We start from the raw sequence: 11,483 nt of genomic DNA on the forward strand, positions 1-11,483 counted from the left end.
AACTGGTAATGCATTGTACAAGGTCGAAGGAGACAGGTATGAGATATAACAAATATGTGATTAACGGGAAGCTATTTCACACTCTTGCATTCGACGCCGAAAAAAGGAAGTAGAACAGCGGCGTGTACATGCCGACTGTTGATGGCGAAACGTACTGTGGGATGCTAACGGAAGTAATTGAGGTGGAATACTTCGACAGGACCAAGTACGTTATGTTCAAGTGTTATTGGGCAGACAATACGAGGGATAGGGGGTACAAGGTAGACGAGTATGGCATGATGCTTGTCAGCTTCAAAAACCTTGTCCACTGGGGTCAGTAAATTACTAATGAGCCATATATGCTAATGTCACAAGTTGACCAAGTCTTTTACGTCGAAGATGAAAGGGACCCTGATTGGGCTTGTGTTGTAAAGACTAAGCCTAGAAACGTATACGACGTTGGTCAGGGTGAAGGTCCTGATGATGAATGTGCCAACTACCACGAGTGTGAGCCGCTCCTATTGACCAACAATAATGAAGTGGATCCGGAGGATGACATTGACTACGTCCGACCAGACTTAGATCTAATATAATGGTATGTGGTTCAAAAAAATAAAATTATATATGTAGTTCACATTAATTAACTTGTTTTCTGTTATTTCTTTCTACATTGATTGGTAATTGTGGTGCATATTTTATCTATTGTATACATAATTAATTGGGTGCGTGATATATTTCACAGGTTGATATGAGTACCAGGGGGAAGAGTAGACGATGGAGGTCCCCACAGGTAAACGACCAAGGGTATAGACCAGTACTTCCAGAGCATATGGAAGGGTCCCAGATGGAGTATCAGTCTCAGCCGTCTCCATACGACACGGAGCCAGAGTTTCATATGTCTTGTCTGCCACCTACGATATGCGAGTTAGGAATATGTTCACATGGCCATGTAGAGCAGTTATTCCCCCCCAACGAAAACACATGTTTAAACTACAATGAGCCATCGCAACCGGAGGACAGCGAGACACAGGGACCGACGAATGTGGATGATGGGATAGGTGCCACGCATGACTCGCAGCCCGATGACCCTGCTCTAGATGTGTTGGGCAGTCGCCAACTCCAGACAATAAGTAAGTATATATGCTTCAAATACCAATATTAAATACGTATATAAGTTATGTAGTTACTATTGAATTCCAATTAATTAACATCGGTAATTATTAATATGTTAGGCATCGGTCGAGACGGGCGCACCCATATCCAAGTGGCGACCATTAAACCATCAAATAAGACGTGGGGTGTTCCCATTGGGCAAAAGGTCGTGTGCGAGTACAATAGAGTGTAGCAGCCCGTAGGATTTAGCGGAATGAAATTTTGGAGGACGACCGACAACATCGTAAGGAGCAAAAATTATGTTAAATTGCGGGACGACTGGACCGAGATACCGCCCCGTACGAAGGAGGATATATAGGACGCATTGACGGTATGGTTAAACTATCTATTATATTTTAGCATGCGTATTTCATTATGTCAAACGCTGTTAATGCGTGAATTATACACCTTACTTTTTTAACTTGTGTAGGCGGACTTTTACATCCCGCTTGAGTACAATCTCGATGCGATTAAAAAAGACGCGTTCCGAAATATGGGCGTGAAGCTGAAGAGTTAGAGACACTCAATGAAAGATGCAATAAAAATTTAGCCGGGCGATACTCCTGACATTGTGAAGGCGAGAATCGGTCAAGATGCCATTTTGAAATACAACGCCTACGACTTGGATATGTTGTTGGATAAATGGAGCGACCCGAAGAATCAGGTACGTCACGAGTATAGTTTCATTAATTGTAATTGTGTAGTTTCATTAATTGTAATTGTGTTAGGGCTGACATATTAAGAATTGTATTTGTGTAGGAGTATGCTGCCTACATGAAGGCATTGCGAGCAAAAAACAACACACCTCACTGCATCGGGTCGATGAGCTTTGCTAGGGCGACACATGAAAGGTATTTGTCTTATTTACCGCATATATATAAATATATATACGTATCTAGCCGTATGTTTATGTTTTTTTTTTATTTGTTTGATGATTTTTTTTTTTATGCAGACCTTATCTTTGGGCACTACTCCTACTCGAGCACAAGCTTATATCTCGACACACACGAAGAAGGATGATGACTATCCAAATGATGTGATCAGGGAGAGATGTGTAAGTACTCACTGATATATATTTTGATAAATTATTTATAATTAACCTTCTTTATATGAGATACTAACTTGTTATTTAACGTACATGAGAGGATAAAGGAATTGATACCCACTAACCCAACATTGACGTTGAACGTGACTGAAGGGACAGTACAGTGGACACTGAATGACGCGTATGCTCAGGCGCATGGAAATAAGTCTGAGTATGCTGGCAGGGTCCGACAGGTGGGTCCGAATGTTCTACAAGTGTGGGGCAGCATACATTCGTACTATACACCGTCCTAGGCACGGTCCCAGAACCCTGAGAAGTCCTCGTTCTCACAAATGACGAATAGGATTAGAGAACTTGAAGAGGAGCAGACACAACAAAGACGTGCGATGGATGAGATGACCAAACAGATTGAAGAACAAAAATTTCAGATAACAGAGAAAGATGCCATCTTTGAGGCCCGTTTCCACCAGCTTGAGGCCATGCTCGCGTCAACCTCTGGATCCGCGTCCGACAGAGGCAATGCTATATTTGTGTTGTTTTTGTTATTCTTCGGTTAACATGACTATAGCCCGCATCGATCACTTTAACTGTTAGAATTGTGTCTCCACAAAATTCTCAGTTAGCAACTCATTGTTCCCGTGGTTCATTTTAAAACTAACGTATATTTGAATCACTGTATATCTGTGTTTTGGATTTTTTTTTTTTTTATTGATTATCATTGGTTCACAACTCATTTGCAGGTAATGCGAGCTAGGCGTTGGGGGATGACTATGTTGACTTGGACTGAGCACGTGGTTTCTCATCGCTATTTGTATATATATTTTGTTACTATTTGTTGATGTATATAGTTAGATCAAACTATATGTTTGTTGAGACTAGTTGAAACAGAGATAGTTTGATTGTATTTTTTTTTTTTTTGTTGTGTTGGAACGTATTTTCGATGTATATATTTGTTTTGTTTTGTATTGTGTTGGAACGTAGTATATGTGTTGGAATTTTGTTTAATTAATTTGTGTTGGAATTTCATATGTATTGGATGTATATGCAAATTGAATTGGGATTTTATATGTGTATTGGGTTGGATGTATTGGATATGTTTGATGTATTGCATATGTTTGATGTATTGGATATGTTTGAAATGGGGTTGGAAATGTTTGATGCATTGGATTAATTGGATGTATTGGATATGTTTGAAATGTGGTTGTATATGTTTGATGTATTTGATTAATTGAATGTATTGGATATGTTTGATGTATTGGATTAATTGGATGTATTGGATATGTTTGATGTATTGGAGATGTTGGATATATTGGAAGTATTGGATTAATTGGATATTGGATGTAAATGTAGATATTGGATTGAATTGAATGTATTGGATAATTTAAATGTAGATATTGGATTGGATTGATTTTTGTAGTGCTAGTTATATCTTTGTAAAATAAAAATCAAGAGAAAGGAGAACGAAAAACAAAAAGTTAAAGAAATGGCACAACCTCCATAATACTTTATTCATGGAAAAGATAATTGCAATGATCAGAAAAGGAGATGTAAAATGGTCTTTACATCAGTGGAAAACCTGGATAACAATGTATTTTTTTCAGTCAACTCTGGTATGTTGAAGGTGCTACAATGAGCAGCTTCTTGATTAAGAAGATCCACACTTTGATATGCCTTATCATACTTCCCCTGGTCAAAAGATGGGAGACCCTCCTGTTTAATTTTGTTGATGCTCATGTTATAACCATGGAAACAGGCTGAGCGCTCTGCCCATGTTGCATAGCCAGATGCATGGTTCAGCAAGTAATAGGCCACTCCTGCTGTCTCATTTGTTTTGGCTATGCTCAACTCCAAGGCAATCCTAGAAAGGCCCTTGAGATCCGCACTCGAACTCCGAGGATCCGACTCCAAAGTTGTGGTGCAAACGTCGGGAAAGGCGGTGCCACCACAAGTTTTGGTTATTAGGGCCTTCCCAGTCTCGTTGGCAGCCGTCCCACATTGAAAAATTGCTACTGAGATTACAAGGAGAGGGAGAAAAAGAGAAACACCAAGTTGTTTGATGCCCATTTTTCCTGCACAATAGAAGAGCTTCTTCTTTTTTTGCTTTCTAATTTATGGAAGAGCTTATTGCTTGAGCTTGTAAGTTTAATTTCTTTGCCCATCTTTTTATACTATCAATGCGAACTAATTGTGGCTGCTTAATTGCTTTGACCATATTTGTGGTCAGCTTCTTTGGCCTAATTATATAGTGGGCAAGAAATTAATACAGCACTTACGACTTAAGGAAAGCCTAATTTTTTTCTTTAATTAGTTTGTATTCACACTTGTTTCATGCTATTTTGCATTTTTTTTCGGTATATATTTAGCTGGTGAGGCATGCTTAATTTACCTTTAGATTATTTTTAACATATATATATATATATATATATATATATATATATGTTAAAAATATACTGAGATGATGCAGCATTTCTCTTCGTCAAATGTCCTACCCCTATCAACCCACAAAAATTCCAAGTGTTTCAACGGTCTGTGGCGCAAGTACCGGAAAAATTCGAAGATTTGAAGTCAATCAACAATATCGACAAAAAAAAATATAACGTTATAAACCAAATTTTTATTTTTTAATTATTTGATAATTTCAATTAATTTTTTGAATTATTTTAATAATGTTATATAGTACATCCCATCTTTCTGCTATGCCATTGAGATGACTAAACGTTATTTTTTGAATTATTTTTTAATAACGACTAAACGTTAGTCGAAATTGACAAGTCAATAAAGTGATATAATTGTAAGATAAAAATGTAGAAGAAATATACTTGTCAATCAAGATAATCCTCTCAAAATATTTACCAACAACATTGTTCATACTCATACACTTTTGTTTCCATCTGTATTTTTAAAAACAAAAACAAAAAACTTTAACAAACAATTAAAATATAAAATATTTTAAAAAAATTTCATAAAAATAAAAAATAAATAAATAACCCTATAAAATGCATTAAGAAATAAAACTAATATTTTTCAATGGTCTACGAGACTACGAAGCCGGCCAGTCATGAGGTAGAAGTTGTGCTGTCGGTATACGTTACCATCTACAATGTGTCTTGACTGACTTTTTGGGTAAATTCTCCAAGCAATAAAAAGAAGGAAAGAAAAATTAAAAAATTAAATTAAATTAAATTAAATAAAAATAAAAATAAAAACATGTTAGGAGAGACTTGATTCGGAGTTGAAGATGAGTGACGTGGGAAACCTACGACCGTCCGTCAGCTTTTCCCTCTAAAGTCAAGGATAGATGGCGTATACAATATAATAAATTAATCTTTAAGTTCCATAAACACTTTAAATGGAAATTCCCATTTAAACATATTGATGATAGACTTTACTATTATGAATTCCTTAAGTAAATGATTCAAAATAAAAATTTAAATACCAAAATACATAGAGTAAGGTTCTATTAGTATAGAAAGAATTTGCATCAAATTCTGATTTTTTATTTTAGTTTTTTTAATTTTTTTTTTTTTTTTTTTTTGTAGAAAACATGGATATTTTTGAAAATTACAACAAAATGATAATTTAATATATCTAAGTATCACACATGTCGGTTCGTGAGATAAATTAATAACTAATAGTTCAAGAGGGCAAAGTATTTTTATCCCTATCACAAAAATAAACAAAAAAAAACAAGGTCACGTGCCAAACGCGACCTCTTTCACATTTCTGAGGAGATTGCTCCTATTTTTTAATAAAAAGAAATATAATTAAATAAACCAATTTATGGTTTAACCTAATTTCTTGTGTTCATATTCTATTTAACACGTGTGAAATTTCCAGGTTGAAAAAATTGGAATGGTTTTTATTTGATTTAGGCCAGCTTTGACGAGAGACGCAAGATGTTGGAAAGTCAAAAAGAAATTTCTTTGTTGGAAAGTCATATGTGCTTCAAGATCGACCGCGTTAGGCGAAACTACACTCGAAATCCTTTGCATTATTAAATTAAAGGTCAAAAATCAAATGATGGTCACTCAAATTATCTCCCCTCATCATGGAAATAAAACTCTATAAAGACTTTGAGGTTAGCATCTTAGGTTTAGTCAAGCTCTCCTTGAAGGGGAGACCTCTTTTTGTTAGGAATTTTTATTCCAAATATAAGATCTAGAACAAATTGAGAGCAATCTAAACGTTAGTCAAAAAGGCTAAAAATTCAATTTTTTTTTTTTTTTATATGAAGATTTCTCAATTTCAACGTTTGTTTGTGTTGGTTTTTAAATTGTCAAATTTAGTGACAAAATACATTTAATACAAAAAACAGGGTGTTTTTTGATGTAGCAAACAGTAATACATTTTTTGCCACACCAATAATTATTAACATGGTTACAGTGACACGTCAATAAAATTTTTATTGACGTGGCGCATTTCCACACGTTAATAATTATTGACATGTAAAAATGGCACGTCCATAAATAGTGACGTGTCATTTTGACACGTCAATAATTATGGACGTGTCATTTTGACACGTCAATAATTATTAGCGCATCATTATTTTACACATCAAAAATTAATTAATTAATAATATTAATTATTTGTACCTATATTAATTAAGTAACAAATTTTAATTAATTGGTTAACAAAATTAGATAACAATATTAATTGGTACCTATATTAAGTAACAAAATTTAATTGGTATATGTATAACTGGTATATGTCGTCATATATTAAGAACCCATTAAAATTTTATAAAACTAATTAATGCTCTTGTCTCTTATATAGTTATATGCAATGCTTTCACTATATATAGTTATTATATGTGCTTTGAATTCTTTAATTTATGGTTATTAATTAATATTAGGTAACAAAATATATATGGTCATTAACTAATAATAAAAATTATGCAATGCTTTCACTATATATGGTTATTATATATATGTGCTTTATATTCTTTAATTTATGGCTATTAATTAATAGTAGGTAACAAAATATATATATATAGTTATTAATTAAAGTGATATAGTATTAATACATATCATGTTTTTAATAGTGTAGGAATATTAATACATATATGTATTATCTTAGTTTTAAGAATATGGTATTTTAAAAAAAATAAGTGATCATATAATTTTTTTCTCTTATTATTTTCAATATATTTTCTTGACATGTCAAATGTAACTCGTCAATAATTTCTTGACGTGTCACATTTTGACATGTCAATAATTATTGACGTGTGAAAACGACACGTCAATAATTATTGACGTGCCATTATTTCACACGTCAAAAATTAATTAATTAATAATATTAATTATTTGTTTAAAAAAAATATTAGATAACAAAATTTAATTGGTATATATATATATATATATATATATATATATATATATATAATTGGTATATGGTTATTAATTAGTATTAGGTAACAAAATATATATGGCTATTAATTAATAATAAAAATTATGCAATGCTTTCACTATATATGGTTATTATATATATGTGCTTTATATTCTTTAATTTATGGTTATTAATTAATAGTAGGTAACAGAATATATATGGTTATTAATTAATAATAAAAATTATGCAATTTTTTTATTATATATATATATATATATATATATGTGTGTGTGTGTGTGTGTCAGTAGGGGTGTAAACGAGCCGAACTTGAGCGAGCTTCCCTTGTTCAAGCTTGGCTCGTTTAAATTTTACTCGAGCTCGAGCTCGAGTCGAGCTCAAGGGCGAGCCAAAAAAATCGAACTCGAGCTAATAATAAGTCGAGCCGAGCCAGCTCGCGAGCTGGCTCTTATATTTAATGTTTTTGTTTTAAAATTTTTTTTTAACTTCAAGTACTCTTAAACGGCTTAAGAAGTTAGTTTGCATATGAGTATTTGCTTAGCCTGGCTAGTCGAGTATGAAGCCTGAGTCAATACAGCAAGGCATTTGGTTTCAAAGAGAGAGGATATGCATCCTTTTATAGATAAGCAAACTTGGAGATTGATGTTTTCTTAACAATGTGGGACAAAGTTAACAGGTTGCATTCAAACTGCATTGGGACAACGCTCCCTACAAAAAAAATATTTTTTTAACGTCTCTCTCTCAATCCCCCTTACCAGTCACAACGGATCTTCCACCTGAACTCTCATTTCCCACTCTCTCACTCTCACTCACCAGACATGTAGTGATAGTGTTTGGGTCTGTTTGATTCATCAATAGTTTATGCCTTTTGCAATTTCCCTCAATAGTTTCTGCTTGATTCTTCTTCCTTTCGTTTGGATCTGCTCTAATTGAATCGAAGTCTTTTTAATGATTGCTCTTTCTCTCTTTCATCACGAAGGGTCTAGAATTTTTTATTCTCTAACGCTTAAATATAAATGCAATTTTAAGGTTTTAATAATTATGAGATTTATAATTAATTATCTATTACTTAGTTTATATATATATACATATACACACACACACACTCGAGCTTATACGAGCTATTCACGAGCTTAGCCGAGTCGAGCCGAGCTTGCTTCGTTTAATATTCGAGCCAGGATTTGTGTTCATGAAGTACTTCATTTAATATTCGAGTCGAGCACGAGCCGAGCTTATGCGAGCCGAACCCGAGCTTGCTCGCGAGACGCTTCGCTCACTTAACAGCCCTATGTGTGTGTGTGTGTGTGTGGGCGCGCGCTTAATTTGTATTCTTTAATTTATTTGAAAATAATTAATATTAGGTAACAAAATATATATGGTTATTAATTAATAATAAAAATTATACAATGTTTTCTTTATATGATGACTTTTTAGACGTATCACATGTGGTACGTCAAGAAATTTTTGACGTGCCACATGTGACAAGTCAATAATTTATTGACATGTCAACTGTAGACACATCAATAAACCTCATCGAGAAGGCGCGAGCCCAGCTAGACCCCTTTTTCTTTTTTTTCCCTTTTCCCTCCTCTTTTTCCTTCTCCTCCCGCGTACGCCCACAGCCTTCCTTTTCAAATAAGTTTGATGGGGTTTGTTTTGTCATTTTTTTTGTTTTCTTTTTCTTTTCCTCTTCTAGATTGAGATCTCTTCCTTATTTCTGATTGTCTTTCGGTTCTTATATATATATATATATATAATGTGAAGAAGAAAGAAAAATGGAGAGAGAAGGGAAGGGGTCTGAATATTTAGGTATTTTAAGGTATAAATGCTTGGATTTTAATTATTCTAAATCTATTGGTCTCGTATATAGAAGTTTTTTTTTTTTTTTTTGTTAAATTTGCTAACCCACTTTTAGATTTGTTCTTCAACATTATTTGGGGCTTTGAAGTATTTTAGGAATTTATACCGGATGTTTAGAGATCGGAGTACTTGTGTAGTGAATTCATGATGAGATTTTGGGAATTTTCATTCAATAGTTAGATATATATGGGTGTTCAACATTTGTAGGGATTTATATGGGTTTTAAGTTGCAACTGAATTTTTGATGATAAATTAAACATGAAATTTAATTGAAAAAAAACTTCTGGAAATTTAAAAAAATAATAATAAAAATAAATAAATAAATTATGATTTTTTTAAAAAAAATATTATTAAATTTTTTTAATATTTTTTTAAACTTTAGTGACGTGCCACTTTTTGACACGTCAATAAATTATTGATGTAGTGAAACTGCCACGTCAAAAAAAAAAAAATTGATGTGCCAATTTCTAACATGTTAGTAATTTTTGACGTGTCAAAATTGGCACATCAAAAAATTGAAATTTTTGACACCCGCCTTATTAACCTTTGACACACGTCAAAAAAGGTTTCTGACGTGTCAATATGCTTGACACGTCAGAAACTATTGGTCAACAAAAACCTGTTTTTTTGTAGTGATTCATCTACAATCAATCTATAGTGCATACATACGAGGTGTTGTGTCTAGAGAAGACTTAGAAAATATGGTTAAGCCTAACCAATCACAATAAAAGACATATATGATGTGGTTAAATTTAATTAAATCAAGAAAATGCGCAAATCGAAATTCTTTAATTAGAGTTAAAATCGGATTTGATTAAATTTCGTATCCAGCACATGTCTCAGTATTTGGATCATAACTTTCGGTTCAAAATCGGATTGAGGTGAAACTAGCGGCATTGGAAAGCTAACTCAAAATTATACAAATCTTTGTGAAATAAGATTAAATTCAGACATTTACTATACCAAAATTATCCCGCGAGATAAGGGCGAAAATTTGGACGAATCGTATTCCAACTAGTACTAGATTTTCTTCATATTTCAACTAGTACTAGGTTTTCTTTTAGTCTATATATAGAGAGCTATTATACATGAAAATTTAAGGAATTTCACATAAGAATTTCATGTACTAAGAGAGCGTTTAAGATATTGAGCGTTAAGGTTAGTCTCTCTTGGGAGTTAAAGGTTGTGCCTTCATCAACAGATCATAAACAACTGAAGTCTACCAGAGTTTTGGAAATGGCTACTGCGGTAGAAATCAAGTAGAGTTATGGAAATGGCTACTACAGTAAAAGTCAAGTGGGTCCCTTGTCTTATGCAGGGAAGTATCAACTGCAAAGGTTTTATAAGTATAAACTTCTTATAATCTTTATTCTTCTATAGTGGATTGATTTCCTAGGTTTGGCTATCCCTGAAAGGTTTTACTTTTAGCGAGTTTTCTAAAAGGTTTCCTCTTCATCACCAAAATATCTATGTCTCTTTGATTTGGGAAGTGTTAGGGAGCCAAACAAATGAACTCAGAAAAATTTTCAAACTGACTGGCAAACCGTGAGTGGCAAACATGAAAGAGAGAATTGAATTTTTTTTATTTAAAAACCCTTGCCACGTCAGTTTGAAAATTTTTCTGGGTTCATTTGTTTGGCTCCCTAACACTTCTCCTTTGATTTACTGTTTTATATATTTTGGTGAATGATTGATTGTGATTGTTTAATTTTTAATTCCGTGTATTATTTTCATACACCTATTCAACCCCCCTTCTAGGTGTCGTTTGGAGTCGTATGTAAATTTTCAGTTTGGTAAACATGCTCGTAAGTAGAAGTTCAATAATCTGGTTTGTGGAGCTCAAGAGATGCTCGACCAACCGAGGATGCTACATTAGGTTTCCATAGAAAAACTTGATACACTCAATAGATGACTTTATTGATGCAGATCATCTAAGCATTTTCTTAGATGAGGTCTCCCAATATGTTGTTTTATGAGTTTTCTTTTCAATAATAAGATTACACAATGGATGGTTTTTCTTTTGTTTCCCTACAATCTTTGATTCTTCTTGATTTGTGGTAGAGTTGTGCATTGTGTTATTGTTAAATTTGTGAACCACAACATC

General features: G+C 33.3%; 1 protein-coding gene across 1 annotated transcript; it reads right to left on the bottom strand.

Moving 5' to 3' along the window:
- Positions 1–3,708: 3,708 nt before the first annotated feature.
- LOC132173083 (pectinesterase inhibitor-like) lies at positions 3,709–4,284 on the bottom strand. Its single transcript, XM_059584658.2, has one exon. It carries the CDS (start codon positions 4,238–4,240, stop codon positions 3,710–3,712), a length of 531 nt encoding a protein of 176 aa, XP_059440641.2. The 5' UTR covers positions 4,241–4,284; the 3' UTR covers position 3,709.
- Between the last annotated feature and the right edge of the window lie 7,199 nt (positions 4,285–11,483).

This window comes from Corylus avellana, chromosome 1 (assembly GCF_965113065.1).
Source record: "Corylus avellana chromosome 1, dhCorAvel1.hap1.2, whole genome shotgun sequence".
Taxonomy (NCBI): domain Eukaryota; kingdom Viridiplantae; phylum Streptophyta; class Magnoliopsida; order Fagales; family Betulaceae; genus Corylus; species Corylus avellana.